Source organism: Moschus berezovskii, chromosome 23 (genome assembly GCF_049115385.1).
Source record: "Moschus berezovskii isolate FMDL1 chromosome 23, NW_MosBer_1.0, whole genome shotgun sequence".
NCBI lineage: Eukaryota > Metazoa > Chordata > Mammalia > Artiodactyla > Moschidae > Moschus > Moschus berezovskii.
Window position 1 is genome coordinate 61,789,787 of NC_142482.1, and position 23,510 is coordinate 61,813,296.

Below are 23,510 nucleotides of genomic sequence, written 5' to 3' on the forward strand. Positions count from 1 at the left end.
TCCCTGGGTCTGAACAATCCCCCAGAAAAGGAAATGGCAACCCACCCCAGTATTCTTGCCTGGAAAATCCCATGGACAGAGGAGCCGGTGAGCTATGGTCCACTGGGTCACGAACAATCAGACGTGACTGAGCGACAGAGCATGCACGTTTTAGTATTTATTGGGCTGCGCTGGGTCTTAGCTGCAGCATGTAGGACCTTGTTCCCTGACCTGCGGTCGAACCAGGGCCCCCCTGCCTTGGCAGCCAGGAGTCTTAGTCACTGGACACCAGGGAAGTCCTCTAACCTAGAGTTTATTCCCCAACCATCAGGCAGGTCTGCAGGTGGAGTAAGAGCATCCCCAGACTCTTGGGTGGTGACGGGGCTTGAGGAGTCAGTGGAGCAGAGCAGGACCCTGTGGCCCTTTCTCGGGAGCCGCTGCTTGCCTTTGTCTGTGGAAAAGCTTTAGCCAAACGCCAAGTCTAATCAGAGAAGTGAGAGACGCAGAAAAAAGGCAAACAGTCAAGGGAGAGCAAATAGCAACAGGTTAGTCAGTAAGCAGAGTCAGGGACCTTTACTTCCTTCTCCAGGGCTACAGATAATATTCAGAGCCACATCCTGAGCTGAAACCTTCACCAGGTGAGCACGATGACCAGACTGTAGCCATGACGTGCTGAGTTGCTCAGTCATGTCCGACTCTGTGCGGCCCCATAGACGGCAGCCCACCAGGCTCCCCCGTCCCTGGGATTCTCCACGCAAGAACACTGGAGTGGGCTGCCATTTCCTTCTCCGTGACAAGTTGCCACAATTCTGAGAACTGACCTCAAAGAAATGGAAACCAACCAACTCTGGAACTGAAGATTAACTGTACTTAAATCCATCATGATGCTCCTTCAAAATCCTTCAAAATTTTTAAAGTTGATTTTCAACAGATACATAGACTTCTGAACTGTTACCTAGGATCATTTTTCTTTCCGTGTTTACCCATCAGAACGTAACACTGACAGATGTTGCAACCTTAGATCCCAGGTGGAAAACAGGCAAGAATTGAAGAGTACTTTGAAATAGTTTTATTGGCTCATAAGACCTTTGCATATAAAAAAAATACCCAAAACACTATGCAGTATTAAACCACAATTACATTTTTTTTTTACCAACTGAAACTACCCAGAATAAACATTTTTTAAAGGAAAAGAAACCTACAGAACTAAATTTTGAAATGATATGACTTAAATACTATGACAAAATAGATACCTCCTTACGACATGAATCCATTGCACGAAGCTGCCAGAACGTGTCATGAGCAAAAGCCGGCACAGGGTGCAAACGAACACAACGTCACGTCACACGTGTAGCTGCAGTAGCTGTGCCCCCACCTCAGGAACGCTCCATCTCTGGCACAAAAGGCGGGCCCGGGTCAGCCTCCGCCAGGACCCCGGCCTCCTCTCCCAGCCACTCGGCCGCCTCCGTCAGCACCACCGCTGCTTGAAGAAGTCCACGCCCCGCAGCTCCTGTGGGAGGTACTCCTGCTCCACTGGCTCGCTGTAGGCAGGATTGTACTTGTAGCCCTGGCCATAGCCCAGGTCCTTCATCAGCCGGGTGGGCGCGTTGCGCAGGTGCAGGGGCACGGGGGGCAGCGGCCCCTGGTGGCCCCGCAGGCAGGCCTTGACGTTGTTGTAGGCGCTGTACACCTCGACCGACTTCGGGGCTCGTGCCAGGTAGACGACGCACTGGGCCAGGAGCACCTGCGTGGGGTGGGGGTGGGGTGGCGCCGCCCCATGTTAACTCTGGGAGACCCCCCACCCTGTGCTGACGTCCCACAGGGCCCACAGTCTGGGTAACCACGACAAGGAGGAGGCGTCCCTCCTCGAGGCGAGGCTAAACCAGGTCAGTGGTTTTAAAACTGAAAGAACTTTTTATCATATGAAATTCTTCTTAAAACCCCAACGTATAAAGCTAAGCAGGAGCTGCTCTGTCTGTGGGTGAACTTGCAGAGACGTCCTGTTCAGCTCCTCTGACGCTCCTGCCCCCAGGAAACCCTGAGCACCTCCAAGGAGCCCACACAAGACCCTACTGACATTGAGGTCCCTCCCCCCCAGCGTCTAAGCTTCCAGATGGGGTTCAGAGAGCCAGGCGGCCTCCTCCGTGGTCCAGGCTCCCATTGGTCCAGGCCCAGGGAGGTGCCACCCGAGGGGACGGCACAGGGCAGGGGGACTTACCTCGCACTCGGGCATGCCTATGAAGTGACAGCCTTGGTAGGTGGCGACGGCTTGTGTCAACGCAGATGGGTCGGCCAGGCCTGCCACACACACAAACAGGGGCAAGTTAAGTCCCAGTGCACAGCCCCGTGCCGACCCACCACCGCCTGCAAATTCTAACCGAGGGATCACTCAGCAAAAGCTGATCTTAGCTGACTCCAGAGGTGTGCAAGACGGTTACTGTGCAGGCTCAAGAAGTGTTTCCTTGGAGATAAAAGCTCTACATCCAGCAGGAAAAGTAGGAGACCAGTACAACACACGTCAAAAGCAGAGGCCATGAAGACAGTCACAGGATGGACGCGCTAGAAGCAGAACACGTACTGACACCAAGGAGAGGTCCTTTAAAGGGGGCCTGGAATCCTCCCTTTCTATTAATATCTCGGGAGCTCTCTGATGGAAACCAGAACACCTGACTCCAAAGCAAAATTAAAACGCTGCTTTTATTTCAACACAGGCACCTCGGAGAGATCGTGGGTTTGGTTCTGCACTACTACAATAACACGAAAACCGAGATAAAGTGAAAACCGCAACAAAGCAAGCTGCACGAATTTTCTGGTTTCCCAGCGTGTAGAGAGCTTATGTTAACTGTACACTGTCCTGTCTGAAACACTTCACTGCTCAACATGCTAACCGTAACCCGAGCCGTGAGGGAGTCAAACTTTTTGTCGTAGTGACATCAAAGAGGACTTGTCACAGACCTCCAGAACAAAATAGACCAGAGATCAAAGTGTGAATGCCACGAGAATCACGCAAGTGCGACACGGGGACACCACGTGGGCACCTGCTGCTGGCAGGGCCATGACACGGGGGCCCATGGACCCCCCGGCGACAGAGGCACGAGCTGTGAAGGCGGCCCGCACCCCCGCAGGGTCACCACCGAGGGGCACAGGGACCCGGGACTGTGGGAGCCAGGCGCCCGGAAACAGACAGGGCCTCCACTGAGCGCCCGCCCAGGACACGCCCGGGCCCCGCCCCGCCCAAGACACTCCTGGGCCATCACAGCCCCGCCCCGGACATGCCTGGGCCCCGCCCCGGACATGCCTGGGCCCCGCCCCACCCGAGGCCCCGCCCCGGACACTCCTGGGTCATTACAGCCCCACCCCCGCCCCGCCACACCCGGGCTCTGCCCGAAGGCCCTGCCCAGGACACGCCCAGCCACCACAGCCCCGCCCCAGACGTGCCCCTCCCCGCCCGTTCCTGAGGCCCCGCCCAGGGCACGCCCGGGCCCCGCCCCGCCCCGCCTGTTCCCGAGGCCCCGCCCCTCCCATCCCGAGGCCCCGCCCAGGACACGCCTGGGCCATCACAGCCCCGCCCAGGACACGCCTGGGCCCCGCCCCGGACACGCCCGAGGCCCCGCCCAGCACCCGTCACTCACCCACGTCCTCGCTGGCGAACCTCACCAGGCGCCGGGCCACGTAGAGCGGGTCCTCGCCGCCCTCCAGCATGCGGCCCAGCCAGTAGAGCGCGGCGCTGGAGTCGGAGCCCCGCATGGACTTGTGCAGCGCCGAGATGCAGTTGTAGTGCTCCTCCCCTGCATGCAGAGCCCCGCTCAGCCCCGCCACGCCTTTCCCTGGCTGACCTCAGGGAAGCCCGAGCCAGCGAGGGACCCAGGAGGGCCTGAGCACGGCGAGCTTCCGACACCTCCCTCACCCGGCCCCGCGGAGGGGCTTGTGCCACCGGCGTGGGACGCGGGGCCGGGGAGGCGGTGCTGAACCCCGCCCGCTGCAAAGGGCGAGGGTCTCACGCTTCACCGGGTACACTGGGTCCACGATGAAGGCTGGAGACCCCATTTCCTTCTAAAGGGGTGGAAATCCGACTCCAGCACGACCGCCCCAAATCACACACACCCTCGTCTACAGGGGACTCTCTTCATCGCCCACATCTTTTGTAAAGACACACAGAGTGCTGTGCTTATGATATTTACTATTCCAAATCAGGGATTTAACAGGAGCTGGCGTCAGGTTTGGTATCTGTAAATACGGTTTTATGAAAACAGATAAATGCACATGGCAAAATTCATTAAAAAAAAAAAAGCACAGAATAAAAGCATCAATTTCTACATAAACTTAATTTTTAATTGTGCCTTTAAGAATTATAGTGAAAGTTGCTCAGTCGTGTCCAACTCTCCGCGACCCTTTGGACTATACAGTCCATGGGATTCTCCAGGCCAGAATACTGGAGTGGGTAGCCTTTCCCTTCTCCAGGGAATCTTCCCAACCCAGGGATCAAACCCAGGTCTCCCCCAATGCCGGATTCTTTACCAGCTGAGCCACAAGGGAATTAAGGATTTTAACTCAGGCCTGGCATGCTGTGATTCATGGGGTCGCGGAGAGTCGGACACGACTGAGCGACTGAACTGAACTGAAAGAACTCCAATTGAACCAAGCTACTTAAACTAAACACACAGCTGAGTTCCCGTGATTCCACTCCAGCTGTCAGCCCCCTAGTCAGGAAGCAGAGCTGTGCCAGGAGGCTCCGGGCGGGGTGGGGGTGGCGGGCGGGCGGGTCGGGGGGGGAGGGGCTCTGCAGCCGGTGCGGAGCCGCCTGGGGGGCCAGGCGCTCACTCACCTGCCCGGTCATACAGGATGTGTGAGCGCTGCAGGCCCTCCTTCACGTCGCTCTCTGTGACCAGCACACGGCTTGGGGAGTAGCTCTGCCCGCCCTTCTTCCCAAAGGTCTTCCGGGCGCTCAGCCGGGCCAGCACCGCCAGCTGCAGCCCGTTCAGCCCGGCCCGCGCGTCCCCGTCGCTCAGGTGGGCCAGTGTGTCCACCGCCTTGTCCTCGATGAACACCGAGGGCCTGCAACACCACAGCCGTGTCACACTCTGGACACCCTCTCCTGCAGCACGCTGTGCCTCTCATCCTCGCAAGGTCACCACTGAGCCCCCCCGAGGCTCAAGCTTCTGCCCGGGATCCCGAACCCTGTTGGGGCGGGTCTGTGCTGTTAGCCGCCAGAGCCAGCTCGGCTGAGCAGAGCCTCGCCCTTGAGTCCCGAGGTTATTTCACCTGATGTTTGGTCCTTTTCCACCTCACATTCGGCCCTTTGCATCTCCAGGATCCACATGCACAAATTCAACTGGCCTCGGATGTAATGTATAAGGGGGAAAAATTCCAGATAGTTCTAAAAAGCACAGCTTGAGTCTGCTGCGCACTGACAACCACTTACAGAGCATTCAGAGCATGTTTGCAACAACCTACGCGTGGTTTATTTACATCGTGTCTGGTGTGAGGAGAGACAATGTCGCGTACATAGGAGGACGTGCTCTGGTCCTACACAAACATCAGGCTATTACAGAAGGGGCCTGCGCATCCTCCATCCTCGGAGTCTCGTATCCGTCGGGGTGGGGGGCTCTGGATCCAATGCCCTGTAGATCCTGAGGGACAACTCTATAAGCACGTCCTTCATCTTACAAACAACCTGTCCCCAGTCCCGCTAGGCACTGGGCTCTAACCTGGGGTACGCTGCCAGGGGGTACTGACCACGCGTGGACCTTCATAAAGAAGGTCTAACAGTGACTCCGAGTCTAATTGAGCAACTTTTCCTATTCTGTCTAGTTAGACAAGGTGTTCAACGCTTTTAGCTATATAGAGGGGTCTTATTCTTTCTGGCTAGCTACATACGTACAAAGTAAAATATCTGTTCAAAGTTACAGCTCAGCTGTGTCCCTGCCAACTTTCAGCTGGAAATGTCACAGCAATTAATAAATCGACGCGGATCATCTGAAGCAGCTACTTGGAGAACAAACCCGAAGGCCCCACCAGGTTGGGTGGGGACTGCTCAGAGGGTGCTTTGCCTCACTGGGGGGACAGCCTCAAGGGCCCTAGGCTGCACTTGCCCCTGAAGGCCCGCCTCTGGCATCTCCCAGATGCCAAGCCCCCCAGCTGCCTCTCCGCCCCAGGAGTCAGCTCACAACCGACGGCTGTCCCATCGGCCCAGCCTCCCCTCCTGACCAGACACTCACGATACACACCGAGACCACAGCACTGGCTCTTTGTAGAGCTGACAGCCACTTCCAAAGCGGATTCTTGATGATCTGGAGAAACATTAGACCCACACGAAAGACAGCCCACACTAGACAACCCACACTGGGGGGCCAGCAACAGAGGAGGTGCAGTAGCTCGGGGGAGCCGTGCGGGAGGGCAGCCTTGGTGGGGCACACCTGCGCGTGTCTGTGCGTACGTGTGTATATGTGTGTCTGTGTGTCAGTGCGTGTGTCTCTACGTGTGTATGCGTATATAAGCGTGTATATGTGTGTGTCTGTGTATGTGTGTGTCTCTGTGTGTATATAAGTGTGTATGTGTGTGTCTGTGTATAAGTACATGTTTCTGTGTGTGCATATGTGTGTCTCTGTGTGTGTGATATATGTATATGCATGTCTGTTTAAGTGTATCTGTGTGTGTATAAGTGCGTGTGTTAAAGTGTGTCTGTGTATGTGTATAAGCGTGTATAAGTGTGCATGTATATGTGTGTCTGTGTGGGGCAGGGAGACCCACATGGCCTCGACACTTCGCCCCAGAACTAGAACCCCGACGGCCTTTCTCCTCGGAGCCGTGGGCAGCAGAGTTCCCGCAGGACCACGAGCAGGGGAAGCGTGGGGCTGGAGGCCTGAGCCAGTGTCGCGGGGCCGCCCTTTGGAGCTGACCTTCTGCACCCCCCAATGCTGGGGCTGCAGGACAGGGGTCCTCTACCCGCAGGGCCTGGCAGACGACAGGCCCCACTTCCGCACACCGAGTGGACAGACTTCAGCTTCCCCGCAGCCTCAGGATGGAACGTGTATTTTTAAAAACTGAGACAGATGGGAAGTACAAAAGAAAATACCACCACAAATCGTTATCTACAGCACCCAGAGAGGACAGCAGCTGCCAGGGCGCTTGCTGAGCCCCCTCGGGGAGCCGCCCACCCACTAACCTCACACCTCACTGAACTGGGGGCATGCCTGGGGGCAGGCAGAACCTGCAGAACGCCCTGTATGTGTCTACCCTGTGACCATCCAGCCGAGCTTTGAAAACAAAACTAGGTCATATCATACAGAGTCTGCAACCTTCATAACAAAATGCTATTTTGCAAAAGCCAGGTATTCAGAACTCTCAGTATTATCTTTTTACCAAACAGACATCATGGAAAATGTCAACAGCAGAGACAAAGGGGTGGATCACCGCCGCTGTGCCACCATCGGGCCAGCGCCCAGGGGCGCAGACCAGCCTTGTGTGTGACTGTGTGGGGCACACCCTTGGCAGGAAGTGGGCAGAGGACAGGCATACAGGCGGTCTCAGAGCCCAGTCCTCACAGACAGGCGGTGAGCGGGCCTCGTTAGTTACGACAGAGGCCAATGAGCAGGCTGCGAGAAAGCCTTTAGAGACAGAGATGAGTTTTCCACCGCTGGAAAATGCAATCCTCCTCTGAGTGTTTGCGATCCGCTCTGCTCCACCGTCATCCCTTCCATCAGGTGGAGTCACGGGCACCGGGGTGAGTCCACCTGGTCTCCCACGGCTCCTTGTCCCCTCTTTCACACGAGCCACATTCCCCAATCGCCCCCGTCCGAACTTAGTCTTCCTAAACGCAGATGTGTGGCAGGAACAAAAGGCCTGCTCCGGACGGTCACGAGGCACGTCTCCGGGTGGGAAATGACAGCCAACAACGCTGCACAGAGAGGTTCCAGCCCCTCGCCAGTTCCTCCCAACCCTGCTGACATCACGCGGGTCTTCAAGAGAAGCAAGTACGCTGAAACCCCTCGAGGCCTCAGGGGAGGGCGAGGAGGGGCGCTCAGGCCCAGAACAGACAGGGAGGTGTGCAGGCCCCTGAGCAACCAGAGAAGAGTGAGCCCTGAGTCGGAGATGGTGACGCGCTGTCACGACTGAAGTGTCAATGATCAACGCCCTCAGGCCCCTCTCGGCTCCTTAGCCCCGGTGTGGGTGGCTCGACACTCAAGCCATGCCACCTGGCCCAAGGGGGTCCCTGTCCAGGCTTTCCTGTGCCCCAGGTAATTCTTCCTGCATGTGGGACAGGAGCAAACGGCAGCAGCGGCAGAGGCGTGCTTCTAACACAAATAAGGGAAGAGTCCTGCCCCACGTCAGGCAATCAAGGGCCCACGATACCACGCCACCTGTGAACAGACTCATGCGCCTCTCACGATAAACAAGAGACATCACCCGGAGCATACAGACGGCCTTTAAGGCATCATTTTCAGTTACAGTTTATTTCCTTTCGTGGAATTGAGTCTGACTTCCAGAGTGCAGAACAATCACCCTAAAAAAACTTGAAGAAGTTTACGGTAACGTTTACACTAATTCTTACTCAATGTTTTACAGAAAGAAAAAAAAAAACTGCAGGAAAAAAGAAAATTGGAATCTGAGTATAAACTTCAAAACAGTCATGACTAAGTTTCTCCTATGAAGAAAATAATCAAAAAAGCCTCTCCAGGTTTTCTGAGCCTTAATAAAAAGGCGTGCAAGGAAAAGCCCGGAATCTGTCAGCACCAAGGTAACACCTGAGAACTAAAGCCAGGGGCCAGGCGGTTATAGTCAGAGCCGGAGGAGCTTTGGGGGTGCCTGGGATGGGTGGCCTCTCCATCTGCAGAGACAGGGCAGCCCCTCTGCAGCCCAGCATCACATGCGCCCGTCCATCCTGGAAGGACACCCTCCTCCATCCTGCCCTCCAGCCCAGCCAGGGGCTCCCCATAGAGCCAGAGCTGCTTACTCGGAGCTGCTGTTGCCGCCGTGGCTCAGAGGGTCGGCAGGGCGGCTGGAGTCCAGCACTTGGATCCCCAGGGAGTTGACGGCCCGCATTAGGATGGTCACCACGGCCTCCACAGGGAGCTTCTCGAGCACGATGACCCGGCAGCGGCTGAGCAGAGCAGCATTGACCTGGAAGGAGGGGTTCTCCGTGGTCGCCCCGATCAGGGTGATCGTCCCACACTCCACGTGAGGAAGGAACGTGTCCTGATCAGAAGGAAAACAGAAGACGCCAACCCTAGTCAACAGCCTGCAGGATCCAGGCTGAGTCGGCTGGTCCTTCTTTTCCTGATTCTGAGTTCAGGATCCATCAACAACTTAAGCTGTCCACTGAGTCCTGATGTTTCAATTACAAATGCCTAAAAATTGGAAACTTGGCCCAAAGTAGTTTCTCTCGTATCAACAGCCCCGGGGCACACCTACAATTTCATTTATCAGACAGAGGAAGCATTTTCTGGGCACCAAAAAAATGCTAAGAAAAAGTGAGCATAACAGGCGTCAAGGAGAAGGGCGGAGGGCCTGGACTGCTGGGGAATTACAGTCACCCCCACCCTGAGCCCCTGTGCAGGGACCGCACAGGCTTCACACTCGAGTCCACATTCGCAAGGACCAGAGGAAACAGAAGGAAGCGCACGTACCTGCTGAGACTTATTGAACCGATGAATCTCATCAATGAAAAGGATGGTCCTCCTCTTGAAAAACCTCTTCTCGTTCTGAGCTTGTTTGATGACGTCCCGCACGTCGGTTGTTTTGGCGCTGGTTGCCGACAATGTCACGAACCGGATGCTGTGCTTCTTGCTGTTGTTGGCGATGATGTGGGCCAGCGTGGTCTGCGAGAGGGCAGAGGGCGGGACCGTGGTGAGACGGAGGGACGGGCACCAGCACACCTACCAGCGGCCTGGACACTGCGGCGCTTGGCTGCAGAGAACCCTCTGAAACAGCGCGGCGCGCTCTTACATGCTAAACACTGCTACACATAAAGCTGGAAAAGCAGCTCAAAGTTCAGCTAATCCTGACCTCCTCTCCTTCATGTCTAACTCCGCTGATGCCTTCCGGGGGACACTAAGATCTCCCGAATCCCCAGAAAGAGCTGCTGAATGGACGCAGCAGAGCCTGGTGGTAGGTGCGTCCTCGCCCAGCCAAGAGAGCAGAAACACTGACCGGCGAGGCGCAGACCCCCGGGCCAGGGGGACCACAGCCCAAAGCTCGCAAGCAGCGCAGGAGAGAGCCAGCCCTTGAACTGGGAGACCAGCGATGACCCTCAACCACCACGTGTGACCGTCCGCTGTGGACGGAGTGAAGCAGCAGCAATGACTCTGTCAGTGCTTCCCGGGAAGCGAAGAAATCCAAGGAAAAGCGCTGCTCAGCACCTGGCGCTTACTGGGGGCTGCAAACACGCATGCTCATTAAGTTTATTATTGCTGCTGGCATTGAAGTGCAGCAGTAAGGATGGGGGTGAAGAGGGACAAATGCGCTCCGGGATGAGTGGCAAGGGAGCATTTTTATCTTCTGAAGGTCACAAGGCCCCATCACACACTGCGGCTGCTCCTCAGCGAGTCCCAGCCCAGTGGCCACACCTGCCTGGCTTGTGACCGGTCACCCACCTCCGCACTGACCAGCCCAGCCCAGTGCCTTTCCGGCCACGCATCCTCTGTGAGTGCGTCCTGCTCACCGCCTCAGGGATGTTTTTCTCGTTCTCTGCCTCTTCTACTCTTCCATCTGATTAACCGTTCTGATCATCTTAAGTAAAGAGTTCTTGGGAATCAATAAGGATGCTACTGCATAGTACCGAGCTATCTGAGTTAAATCTGAGCAAGGGAAAAGCACAAGACACAGAAACAGAGAATGAAGCTAGAAAGAAAACCCAGAGAAAACACCATCAAGGTGTCTCAATCTCACAGCTCTGAGCTCCTCTGCACCCAATCCTGGGTTTTGCTTTCCACTCTGCGGTGCTTTCTCCCTTTTCCAGCAGATAAAATGTACATATTTAAGCACCGCTTGGCTCTTTTTTCAGTCTTAACACCTGCCTCCTTAAGGCTCCTTCAGACTGCTGCTCAAGTGTTCTTCCAATGCTCTGTTCTCTAGATTCCAGTATCCTAAGTGCCAGCCTCTAGGCTTGTGCTAATTCGTAAGAAAGCACTGGACACCAAGACGCAGCCAGTTTCTTCTCTAAAGGACAAGGCATCATAAGAAGTTACGGAAAACAGTGGATGAAAGCGACTTTGAATGGGAAGGAGTTCTCAGATCAGCCCTGTTAAATAAGTACAGTTTCAGGGTGTGATAAAGAACTGTCTGCAAGAACAAAAACGAATGAACAAGAAACCCAACAGCTAAATACAAGGAAGCACAACAGAAATTTAAAATGTTTGCTTTTTTCTCCGAAACTGAAGTGTGGGAAACTGCTCCAGGCCACCTGTCTTTTCCCCGAGAATCGGGCTACCAACAGCCAGGGGGTGCGGGCGGAGCGGGACGCCTCGGGGGCCCCGATCGGACCCCGCGCCTCCCCCCGCAAGGGCCGGGACGGCGCGCTGACCTTGCCGCAGCCCGGTGGCCCCCACAGGATGAGCGAGGGCACCTCGCTGGCCTCCAGCAGCGAGCGCAGCAGCGTCTCGGGCCCCACGGCGCGGCCCTGCCCCACGAAGTCCTGCAGCGCGTCGGGGCGCATGGTGTCGGCCAGCGGCTTCCCCTGCAGCAGCTGCCGCACCTCCTCGGCCGCCGGCGCGCGCGGGCGGCCCCCGGGGGCCCCGAAGGCGGCGGCGCCCGCGTCCCAGCGGCCCGCGTCGTCCTCGCCGTCCGCGTCGCCCGCCGCCTCCTCCTCCTCCGGCGCCTCGGCCTCGCCCCAGCTCCGCGGGGACGCGCCGCCCCCCGCCGCCGCCGCCGGCCGCGGCCCCGCGCCCTTGCCGCCCGGGCTGGCGGGCCGCGCGCCCGGGAAGTCGGGCAGCAGGCGCGCGCCGCTGGGCGTGGGCGGCGCGTCGTCGCTCTCGCGGCCCTCGCTGTCGCCGCCGTCGTCCGGCTCCTCCGCCTCGCCCTCGCTGCTCTCGGCCGCCGTCGGCGTGGCCGGCTGCTTGAGCGCCGCGCTCTCGGACGGCCGGCGCCGCTTGGCGCGCGGCTGCGCCGGCTCCGCCAGGCCCGCCGGGTGCAGCAGCAGGCAGCGGTCCAGGTGCGCGTTGATGTGCGCGGCGGGCATGGCCTGCTGGCACACGGGGCACTGCACGCGGTGCAGCTGCGCCAGCAGCGGGTCGTCCTCCGGCCCGCTCACCTCCATGGCGGCCGCCGAGCTAGGCCCCGCGCCGCGCGCGCCCGCCTCCGGGAGGCGGCAGGACGCGCGCGGCCCGGCGCAGGGCGCCGCTCAGGCCTCACGTCCGGGCCGCCCGCGTCGGCCCGCCCCCCGCCTGCCGCCCCGCCGCCCCGCCGCCCCGCGCGGCGCGCCGGGAAGCGGAGTCCGCGGACGCCCGCCCGGCCGCCGCCGGCGCCGGCTCGCACGGCCCGACGGGAAACGTAGTCCGGGCGGGGGGAGGGGCTGAGGAGCGCTCCTTTCCGGCCGCCGCCGGCGCCGGCTCGCACGGCCTGCCGGGAAACGTAGTCCGGGGGGCTGAGGAGCGCTCCTTTCCAGCCGCCGCCGGCGCCGGCTCGCACGGCCCGACGGGAAACATAGTCCGCGGAGGCTCGGCGGGTTGTGGCGCGTCCCTTTCCGGAGGCCGGCAGGCTGCGCATGCGCACACCCACGCGCGGGCTGGACGCCGGAGCGGCGGGCCGCGGCTGCGCAAGGGGCGTGGCCCTGCGTGCGGTGGGGGCGGGGCGGGGCGCCGGGCAGGGGCGGGTCCCGGGGTCCGGAGGGACGCCCGCAGCGGCGGCCGGAGGCGCGCGGCCGCCACCGTTCTCCCCGGACTGTTGCCCTGTTAACCGCAAACGCCTGATGCGTCACGGCCGCTTCGCGGTTAAACGTTAGGAGCGCGCGGGCATCCCTGGCGCCGGCGGACGAGCGGCGTCGGGTTGGGACCCGCCGGTCTCTGGCCTGTGGGCGAGGGGATGGCCTTCTCTGAGCCGCGTTCCTGCTGTTCTGAAACTAATTTAAAAACGTGTCACAAACCTGACGTTTTGGTATTTAGAGAAAGGAAACGGAGGTGGGATGAAAACAAATGAAACATTTTTAGGGAAGAATTGACTTTCCTAAAAGCTGACAAGACTGCAATTTCTAATTCATCTGCATAAGAACTGCTTCAAACTTAACCGAAGGGCAACCACCTAAGGAAGGTATGAGCTTCTTCTCGTGAGATGATTTTACAAAAAGGAATGGATCACAGAGAACTTGTTCTATCGCCCAGTCGTGTCCAGTGAATCAGTTCTTTGCATCAGATGGCCAAAGCACTGGAGCTTCAGCATCAGTCCTTCTAATGAATATTCAGGACAGATTTCCTTTTAGATTGATTAGTTGTATCTCCTTGCAGTCCAAGGGACTCTCAGGAGTCTTACCAGCACCACAGAGAACGAACAGTATATAAAAGATGGTATAAAAAAGAACAGGAAAGGAAATATTTCTTCAGTTGATACTGGATTTAAAGTATGTGTTGCAACCTCCCTGCAATTGTAAAGACGACTGAAATCCGATTTTCTGATTAGAAGAGGTAAGCAAAAATGAGTTGAGAAAGAATCTTTACCCTTTGGCCATCATACAGTTTGAAATGTAGGGTCATGAACTTTTATATAACCTTTTAATTATTGCCCAGAGCAAACAACCCCTGAACTTCAGGAAAGCAGGTAGTTTGAGAAGAGGTTTTCAGAGCCTAGAGAGAAATGTCCTCATTCCGCCTTAGGTTTTATTAGCTGGGCCCTTTGAATTTAACCAACCGAAGGCAGATTAAAAAGAGAAGAACAGGACTGTGAACATGTGCAGGTCTCATACACGTGCAGTACCTAGTGATAAACTGGGGCTTGGATAGCAACTTAGCAGAAAAGACAGCACGTTAGAAGAGAAGTGACAGGACAAAGGAAAAGGACCTTGCATTTTTAGGGAGGCAAACAGTTAAGGCAAATATATGGGAAACTAATGGGGGACAAACTTAGTGTATTAAAAAGCAGAGACATCACTTTGCCAACAAAGGTTGGTCTAGTCAAAGCAATGGTTTTTCCAGTGGTCATATATGATTGTGAAAATTGGACTATAAAGAAGGCTGAGCGCTGGAGAATTGATCCTTTCATCTGTGGTGTTGGAGAAGACTCTTGAGAGTCTCTGGGACTTCACGGAGATCAAACCAGCCAATCCTAAAGTTAATCAACTCTGAATATTAATTGGAAGGCCTGATGCTGAAACAAGCTCCAGTACTTTGGCCACCTGATAGAGTCAACTCATTGGGAAAGACTCTGATGCTGGGAAGGATTGAGGGCAGGAAGAGAAGAGGGCAATAGAGGATGAGATGGTTGAATGGCATCACTGACTTAATGGACATGAGTCTGAGCAAACTCTGGGGGCTCGCGAAGGGCAGGGAAGCCTGGCATGCTGCAGTCCATGGGGTCACAGAGAGTCAGACACGACTGAGCGACTGAACAGCAACAAATGGGAGACAGGAACTAGTTAAGTGCATTGCGTAGCTTGCTCTGGTGCCACCTCTGGGCCGACGAGTGTCTAGGGTTCCCTCCAGTGATTAACCTCTGCTCTTCCTGGTAGATGGGGTGGGGGCCACCTTTGCAAATGTGTGTCCTGCACTTAGGAAGTAAGGGGAGAGCAGAGAGCTTTTCTTGTATCAGCTGAATTGCCTTCAGCTCAGTATAATCTATGGACTTTCTAGGTGGCCTAGTGGTAAAAAATATGCCTGACGATACAAAAGACTCGGGTTCAATCATTGGGTGGGGAAGATCCCCTGGAGAAGGGAACGGCAACCCACTCCAGTGTTCCTGCCTAGGAAATCCCATGGACAGAGGCGCCTGGTGGGCTGCAGTCGGTGGGGTTGCAAAAAGAGTCAGACAGGACTGAGCGACTAAATAATAACAGTACAATCCTTAGGCCACAGTGGCACAGTTTGGGGTGGCATGTTCTGCTACTGGTCAGGTTCTAGGGCTGTCCTCAAAATGAGTTTTGAAGGAAAGTATTTCTGAATATGGAAACATAGTTCAGTTCAGTTCAGTCGCTCAATCGTGTCCGACTCTCTGCGACCCCATGAATCTCAGCACGCGAGGCCTCCCTGTCCATCACCAACTCCCGGAGTTCACTCAAACCCATGTCCACAGAGTCGGTGATGCCATCCAGCCATCTCATTCTCTGTCGTCCCCTTCTCCTCCTGCCCCCAACCTTTCCCAGCATCAGAGTCTTTTCCAGTGAGTCAACTCGTCGCATGAGGTGGCCAAAGTATTGCAGCTTCAGCTTTAGCATCAGTCCCTCCAATGAACATCCGGGACTGATCTCCTTTAGAATGGACTGGTTGGATCTCCTTGCAGTATAAGGGACTCTCAAGAGTCTTCTCCAACACCACAGTTCAAAAGCATTGATTCTTCGGCGATCAGCCTTCTTCACAGTCCAACTCTCACATCCATACATGACCACGGGAAAAACCATTGCCTTGACTAGACGGACCTTGGTTGGCAAAGTAATGTCTCTGCTTTTTAATATACTATCAAGGTTAGTCATAACTTTCCTTCCAAGGAGCAAGCATCTTTTAATTTCATGGCTGCAATCAGCATCTGCAGTGATTTTGGAGCCCAAAAAAATAAAGTCTGACACTGTTTCCACTGTTTTCCCATCTATTTCCCATGAAGTGATGGGACCAGATGCCATGATCTTTGTTTTCTGAATGTTGAGCTTCAAGCCAACCTTTTCACTCTCCTCTTTCACTTTCATCAAGAGGCTTTTGAGTTCCTCTTCACTTTCTGCCATAAGAGTAGTGTCATCTGCATATCTGAGGTTATTGATATTTCTCCTAGCAATCTTGATTCCAGCTTGTGCTTCTTCCAGCCCAGCGTTCCTCATGATGTACTCTGCATATAAGTTAAAAAAGCAAGGTGACAATATACAACCTTGACGTACACCTTTTCCTATTTGGAACCAGTCTGTTGTTCCATGTCCAGTTCTAACTGTTGCTTCCTGACCTGCATACAGGTTTCTCAAGAGGCAGGTCAGGTGGTCTGGGATTCCCATCTCTCTCAGAATGTTCCACAGTTTATTGTGATCCACACAGTCAAAGGCTTTGGCATAGTCAATGAAGCAGAAATAGATGTTTTTCTGGAACTCTCTTGCTTTCTCCATGATCCAGCGGATGTTGGCAATTTGATCTCTGGTGCCTCTGCCTTTTCTAAAACCTGCTTGAACATCTGGGAGTTCACGGTTTACATACTGCTGAAGCCTGGCTTGGAGAATTTTGAGCATGACTTTACTAGCGTGTGAGATGAGTGCAATTGTGCGGTAGTTTGAGCATTCTTTGGCATTGCCTTTCTTTAGGATTGGAATGAAGACTGACCTCTTCCAGTCCTGTGGCCACTGCTGAGTTTTCCAAATCTGCTGGCATATTGAGTGCAGCACTTTCACAGCATCATCTTTCAAGACTTGAAATAGCTCAACTGGAATTCCATCACCTCCACTAGCTTTGTTAGTAGTGATGCTTTCTAAGGCCCACTTGACTTCACATTCCAAGATGTCTGGCTCTAGGTCAGTGATCATGTTATCGTGACTATCTTGGTCGTGAAGATCTTTTTTGTACAGTTCGTCTGTGTACATAGTACACTACAATAATTTTAAACATTTGTGGAAATAAATGGACATATGGTCAGCTTTAACACAAAATAATTTGAAATAGTAACAACAAACCAGGCCACATCTGAGAAGCGTCTTGAATTTTTAATAAATGTAAAGCTTAAAACTTAATTTTTTTAAAAGCTAATACACACTTATTGTGAAAAATCTAGTCGGATTCTCACCATTAATATTTCAACACCCTCTTCCAGTCTTTTAAAATGCATTTTAAGACTCTGCTGTGTATATACATATAAATGTAATTCTGCATCTGCCTTTATTTTTACCTAATACATATTTTCAAAAGTTTTATTGTAATGGGAAAGCATTTATTGTGCAGTACTGAGTAAAAGAATATACAAAGCTATTTAGTATAGTCCCATCTTATCTTTATACAAGTGCTTTGTTCATATATATAAATATTTAAAATAAATCAGAAAAAGGAAAAAAGACAAAACTCTCCGTATCCCTATGAGCACAGGTACTTTACTCCTGTGGTCTCATCTGTGAATAAAATCGAGCCACTTAGATGGAATGCGAGGTGAAAATGCACCGGCTTGCCCTCGAATCTGGGCTTGAGTGGGCTGTGGTGTGACCTGGGGCAAGCTGCTGCCCTTTGCAGGCTTAGCTTCCAAACCTGGGGCGTTCTGGCAATGCCTCCCAGCCTGCTGTGAGCGGTCAGCCATCCTAGGAACGTGAAGGTGTTTAGTACCTTGCCGGTCACCCGCTAAGCCCTCTATGACTCTGTTTTCCTGAACCCCAGCTCATTCTGTCTGAAGTTCAAAGTTTTCTCCACTAGATGGTGATACTAGAAAAATGAATAAACCATACCAGCTTCCCTATCCAGATTTAAACTTTCTTTTCTAATCAACATAAAAACAAATAAGTTTAAACCCTGTCGTAAGACTGTAGAGAACGATTTCAACGTAAAGCGATAAACCTTTGGCTTAGACTTCCTCCGTCAGTCCGTCCCGCTGTCTTGTTTTTAGCCGGCCGTGGCGTTCTCTCTCTCCATCCTCTGGCCCCAGAGTCACGGTGCGGGTGACGGTCGGTCGTGTGCCTGGCTCAACTCTCAGACCGGCCATCTGCTCAGTGGCCGCAAGGAAAGCCTCAGTGTGGCTGCGGGTCCCGAGTGCTGCTGGGTACTAAGCCGCCAGTATTGTCGAGCCTCGGCGTCATCTTGCCCCTCACATTCACACCCAAGGTTTGTTGGACGTTCGGAGTCCAGTTAACCCCACTGGACGCTCATCCCCGCCGTCTTTCGTCTGCATCCCAAACGTCAGCCCCAGGGTCGCCCACTCTCCCTCCTGCTGCAGGCATCCTCTCCGCTAACCTAGCCGCACCCGCCTTTCTTGTCCTGACTTGCCCCGTGTCCCCTGTGCACCACGCCGCATTTCTCATTACCTTTATTCCAATAAATTGTACACTTCTTGCTGCTGCCCTGAGACCGTCGAGTTGTTCTGTGTTATTACTGGTCTTACTGGTGTAAAAGAAGGGCCTTGACTTTTATTAATTTATTTCATATTTGGCTTTTATTAGTGTTAAGTGATTTACAGTTGATACTTGTGATACAAAAAAAAATATATCTGAACTTTGAAATCAGTTTCTGGCACTGAGCTTCAAAAATCCTTGGAATTTCCTGAGTGACACCAGAGCCAATGAGGTGGCTCCTGGCGGGCCCCGGGAGAGCTTCAGGACGGGGGCTGGTCACCAGAAAGGCCAGCCACACAGTTAGAGGTTGGAACTGCGCGCCAGCCATCTCTGGGAAGGGCAGGGCCCTGCATTTGTAGCCAGTCCGTAGGAGTGCTTGCCCCTGAGCCTGCAGTCTGAAATGGGTCATTTTTGTGGGGCGCTCTGCCCTAACCCATGGGTTCTGATAAAAGCACTGGCGTCAGGAGAATTGAATTGCAGGATGATGCCTACTTGGTGTGAGAACAATACCATCCCTCTTTATTTCCAAAGCATATATTCTTTTTCTTTCTGAATTGCACTGGTCAGTACTAGTTATTATTACATTCTTGGAGAACGCAGATCACTTTATCCTATAAAGTGAAAGGTGAATTGACAGAGGCAAAAATCCTACTTCAATCCCTGATTTTTTAAAACTTCCCGTCAGAGAACAGTTGTGTCTTGGTTACTGTTTGCTCTTCAGCTTGTTAATCGTCCTTGAGCCTCCGCGCTGGTTTGGCGCCTTGCCGACTCCTTGCAGCAGACGCCCTGTGGTGCTGTAGCTGCCCCTGCGCTTCTGATTCCACTCCTGCCCTCAGCGTCTATGATGCAGGACCGTGTGGGTCCCGGGCCTGACCGGCAGGGGCGCTGGGTGTGTTTGAATGGGACAGTGAGTGAACGCCATCAGGCAGGCGTCAAGGGCGGGCTTGACCCTCTGCCCCGAGGTTCACATCCGGAGCACTGTTTCTTCCAGAAAGACCACCCAAATGGGGCTTTTAGTCATGGAAAGATTAGAGGGAGACTTTGCGAGAACCCTTCCATGAAGAAAAAGGGCAGTGTTTTGGAGGTGGGAATAAGATGGTCTCCTAGGAGCAGTGGAGAACTGCAGCTGGGAAGAAAGACTGGCTTGTTCTAGGGAGAGCTGGGTTTTTAACTGAAGGGAGAATAGAATGTGGAGGGTGAGCAGTGATGTCTGTTTCCTTGTCTTTCGAACTGAATTTGAAACCCTACAGGAAGAAGATCAGGATGGTTCAGGAGACGCTGGGCGTTCTGGCCACTAATCTGGGTCTGGAGGACCAGCTATACCGCGGTGGAAGGAGGCCACCCCCAACCCCGCTCTGCCCTGGCCCGGGGAGTGGGCAGCCCCCCACTCGGACCCTGCTGCTCCCACGTGGCCCCAGCAGCAGTGCCAGTGCCCAGGGTTCTTCCAGGAGGGTCTTGACAGTGGCCTTCACCCAGCAGGGCAGGAGGGCCCTGCACACGTACGTGAGGACTGCAATCCACAGAGAAGCTGGCAGCACATTTCAGTGGCCCTTTGAGGAATTTCCAGAAATATTAATATGTAGGGGGTTCACAGGGAGCTGCTAAGTGACTGGTTGGTAAAATGAGGCAAGTGTAAAGGAGGATCTCAGAGATGTTGTTAAGAAGGCATTAAAATTAATGTGAAGTTCAACAAATGATCCCATCAAAAGTGAGTAAATGACAGAAAAAAATGAACCTTGGCTTCTACTTACCACAGGCAAAAATTAATTCAAGATGGACTAAAAGTATGAAGCTTCTATAGGGAAACATGGAAGAATATCCTCATGGCTTTGGGGTACATGAAAGTTTGTTAGTGATGGTGTAAACAGCACTGCTCATTAAAAAATATATATATGAGTATATATATGTATATATTGAACTTAGTTAAATTTTAAAGCATCTGTTTTTCAAAAGACATCTGTGGGAAAATGAAAACATAAGCCATAGCCTGAGAGAAAATCTTTGTAATACATATCTCTGCACTGGACTTATTTCCAGAGTATATAAAGAAAATCATTGTAACTCAACAATAAGACAAAATACCCCTGTTTTTAAATGCACAAAAGTATAAAAGAATGCTTCACAAAAGAAGGTACATGGATGGAAAAGCACAGGAAACACTCACAGTGAAGACGCCTTAAAGCTACAGCGAAATGCTGCTGCGGTCCATCTGCTGTGCTGAGTCGCTCAGTCGTGTCTGACTCTGTGCGACCCCATGGACTGTGGCTCACCAGGCTCCTCTGTCCATGGGACTCTCAGGCAAGACGCTGGAGTGAGTTGCCATGCCCTCCTCCAGGTGATCTTCCTGATCAAACCACAGTACCTCTAGAATGACTGAAAACTGAAAAGATTGACCACATTACACACTGTTGAAAACAAAACGCTGGAAGTCAAGCGTCGCTTGTGAGAACATACACGGTTAAAATCATTTTGGAAAATCACCTGGAAGGTCTCTTAAAAGGGCCAACACACCCTTGCCACACAATCCAGTAATTCTGTCCCCAGAGGGTTTACCCAGGAGAGATGGAAACGTGCTCACGACGTGTTTGGAAAACTGGCTGGACACACATGTTTAGCACAGCCTCATTCATAATAACCTTGGACTGGAGACCCCGCAGAGGCCTGGCAACACTGGAACGGAAAAAACAAAGTTTGGTTTAGTCACACAATGGAATTCTACTTAGTCAAAAAATAAACGTACCTGCATACACAGCAAGATGGACAGAGCTTAGAAACATTGTGCTGAATAAAATAAGCCGGACATGAAACAGTCTGTGTGTATGTGTACATATATATATGTATGTATATATATGTGTGTATATATATACATATATATAATGACTCCAATTATGAGAAATTGTAGACCAGGCAAAGCTAATCTGTAGTCTAGAAATTGCAGCAGTGTGTGAAGGGATGGGGATTATCGGCGGCCAGGGCTTGAGGGATCTCTTGGCTACCGTGTCTGTATCACTGGCCAAAACCACCTCAGGCCCTGGCCTTTCGGGTAGTGATAGAAATGGGGTGAGCTTCCCTGGTTGCGCAGCTGGTAAAGAATCTGCCTGCAATGCAGAAGACCCCAATTTGATTCCTGGGTCAGGAAGATCTCCTGGAGAAGGGATGGACTGCCCACTCCAGTATTCATGAGCTTCCCTGGTAGTTCAAATGGTAAAGAATCTGTCTGCAATGCGGGAGTCCTGGGTTCGATCCCTGGGTTGGAAGGATCGCCTGGAGGAGGGAGAGGCTACCCGCTCCAGTGTCCTTGCCTGGCGGGCTGCAGTCCGTGGGGCCTCAGTGTCAGACACGACGGACAGAAGTGTGGTGTGGATTGAGGAGACGGCTACGCCACTGCAGTTGCCAAAACTCATCAGGGCGCCCCTGGTGGCTCGGTGGTAAAGAATCCAGCTGCAGTGCAGGAGACACAGGTCTGATGCCTGGTCCGGGAAGATCGCACTTGCCGTGGAGCAACTAAGCCCGTGCCCCACAACTACTGGGCCTGTGCTCCGAAGCCCGGGAGCTGCAACCACTGAGCCCACGTGCTGCTCCTCCAGAAGCCTGCACGCCCTAGAGTCCGTGCTCTGCAGCAAAGGAAGTCACTGCCCGTGCATTGCAACTAGAGTAGCCCCTGCTCGCTGTAACTGGAGAGAGCCCTTGTGCAGCGAGGAAGACCCAGCGCAACCAAAAAAAAATCCTCATCAACTGTACCTTTAAAATGGGTGCAGACTGTTCATGTAGTTTATATAAGGTTGATTAAAACCCCGCAAGATCCTGTTTCCTGCCCGTGAGAATGACTGCAGTTCGCAGAGCCGTCAGTACCAAACGCTGGCAGGGATGCAGAGCAGCCACAACGCCCACACGCTGCTGGCGCGGCGCCGTGGGAAGCCTGAAATGGGCTCTTAGAAAAGCTTGCCGACTTCTCACAAAACTAAATGCGCAACTGCTCTACGACCAGTCAGTTGTACGCTGAGGTATTCACTCCAAGGAAATGAAAACAAGTGTATAAAATGTCTTGTAGAAGAGTGTTTGAATAAGCTTTATTTGCAATAGCAAAACAAACAAACAAAGACCAGGGTACACTGTAAACCTGCAGGCGATGGAGAGACGGATCGTGGTCCTTCGTGCTGTGAAATGCCACAGTGCACGAGAAAGGGAGGGGCTGCAGAACCACATGGGATTCCCATAAATGCCCTGCTGAGGGAACGAAACGCGCGCAGAGAGCACAGGCAGTGAGTCCCTTGCAAGTTCAAGAGCAGGCGCGTCTAGGAAGCTGAGTGTTAGAAATCAGCGTCATTGAGACAGGATTTGACCGAAAGGGGGCATAATAGGAATGTTACATGTACAGGTTGGGATGTGGTCTAACTTGGAACTGTTAACAAATTTCTCCTCAATTAAAAAAAAAAAATTCAAGGGGTTCCCATTTCCAATAATGGCAGCTGGGAAATTCAGATAGATCAATACAGGTTAACTGCTGAAAACAAGTAATAATGCTGAATAAAATTGTTTAGAAATCTTCTTAAAAGTATCAGAGACCTGATAAAACAAGAACTTGCTGTTGTTTTAGTTGCTAAGTCATGTTGGACTCTTTGTAACACCATGGACTGTAGCCCACCAGGCTCCTCTGTCCAGGGGATTCTCCAGGCAAGAACACTGGAGTGGGCTGCCATTTCCTCCCCCAGGGGATCTTCCCAACCCGGGGATTGAACCCACCTCCTGCATTGGCAGGTGGATTCTTTACCACTGAGCCATCAGGGAAGCATGAAAATAGGAACTATCTGGGAACAATCCGAGGGAAATGCAAATCCAAACAGAGCAGAAGGACCTGAGCACAAGAGGTCCTTCTGCCCAGAGCGCTTTTACCAATTCTGCCAGTTCTGAGACCGTCCATCATGAGTCCAGGGTCTACCCGAGCTGAGGGCTCACCCTCAAGCAGAGGGGCCTGATAAACCTCCCTCCCCCTTCATGAAGCTGGCACCCAGAGGGCAGTACCCGCTGGCGATGGTGAACAGGAGGCAAATCCACCCCCACAACCACTGCCCCTACCTATCACACTCGTTTTTTTCTGGCACTGTTAAATATTCTTCTATGTGTGACTTAGCAGAAATATAATGTTCTTTCTTATGGAAGGACCACAGCTATTCAACCAGCTTGTCCTTCTGATCTATCTCAGTGTGTTAGATGTAATGAATAATGTCATCATCGATAACTTCAAAGATATTATTTTGCAATTCTATTTCCTTTGGGGCAAAAGTCTTAGAAATGCAATTGTGGGGTCACAGAGCATGGCAGAACTGCCTTCCCCAAAGATGAGAGCGATTTCCATTTCAACCGGAAGTGTAGGAGTGTGCAGCTCTGTGCC

General features: G+C 53.1%; 2 protein-coding genes across 4 annotated transcripts in view; one reads left to right on the forward strand and one right to left on the reverse strand.

Moving 5' to 3' along the window:
• Nucleotides 1–1,033: 1,033 nt before the first annotated feature.
• On the reverse strand, nucleotides 1,034–12,373 carry WRNIP1 (WRN helicase interacting protein 1). Of its 3 annotated transcripts, none has more exons than XM_055406584.2 (7): nucleotides 11,501–12,373; nucleotides 9,606–9,797; nucleotides 8,933–9,099; nucleotides 4,805–5,034; nucleotides 3,612–3,767; nucleotides 2,198–2,277; nucleotides 1,034–1,723 (listed from the first exon to the last, which is right to left on the reverse strand). In XM_055406584.2, exons 1-7 carry the CDS (start codon nucleotides 12,230–12,232, stop codon nucleotides 1,448–1,450), a joined length of 1,833 nt encoding a protein of 610 aa, XP_055262559.1. In that variant the 5' UTR covers nucleotides 12,233–12,373; the 3' UTR covers nucleotides 1,034–1,447. The 3 variants fall into 3 exon arrangements, with proteins under 3 accessions (XP_055262559.1, XP_055262558.1, XP_055262560.2); XM_055406583.2 differs by having other exon boundaries at nucleotides 8,933–9,174; XM_055406585.2 differs by lacking the exons at nucleotides 3,612–3,767; nucleotides 4,805–5,034 and having other exon boundaries at nucleotides 8,933–9,174.
• A 417-nt stretch (nucleotides 12,374–12,790) lies between these two features.
• MYLK4 (myosin light chain kinase family member 4) overlaps nucleotides 12,791–23,510 on the forward strand; it is an 84,596-nt gene continuing 73,876 nt past the window's right edge. Inside the window, exon 1 of the mRNA XM_088831413.1 lies at nucleotides 12,791–13,592. The gene's annotated coding sequence lies outside the window, so the exon portion shown is untranslated. The remainder of the gene's footprint in view (nucleotides 13,593–23,510) is intronic.

Coding starts and splice junctions, on each gene's coding strand:
- WRNIP1 (XM_055406583.2), bottom strand. CDS start 12,232: ATGGAGGTGAGCGGGCCGGAGGACGACCCGCTGCTGGCGCAGCTGCAC. Junction 2,278..3,611: donor GTTCGCCAGCGAGGACGTGG/GTGAGTGACGGG, acceptor TGTGTGTGGCAG/GCCTGGCCGACCCATCTGCG. Junction 1,724..2,197: donor TAGGCATGCCCGAGTGCGAG/GTAAGTCCCCCT, acceptor CACCCCACGCAG/GTGCTCCTGGCCCAGTGCGT.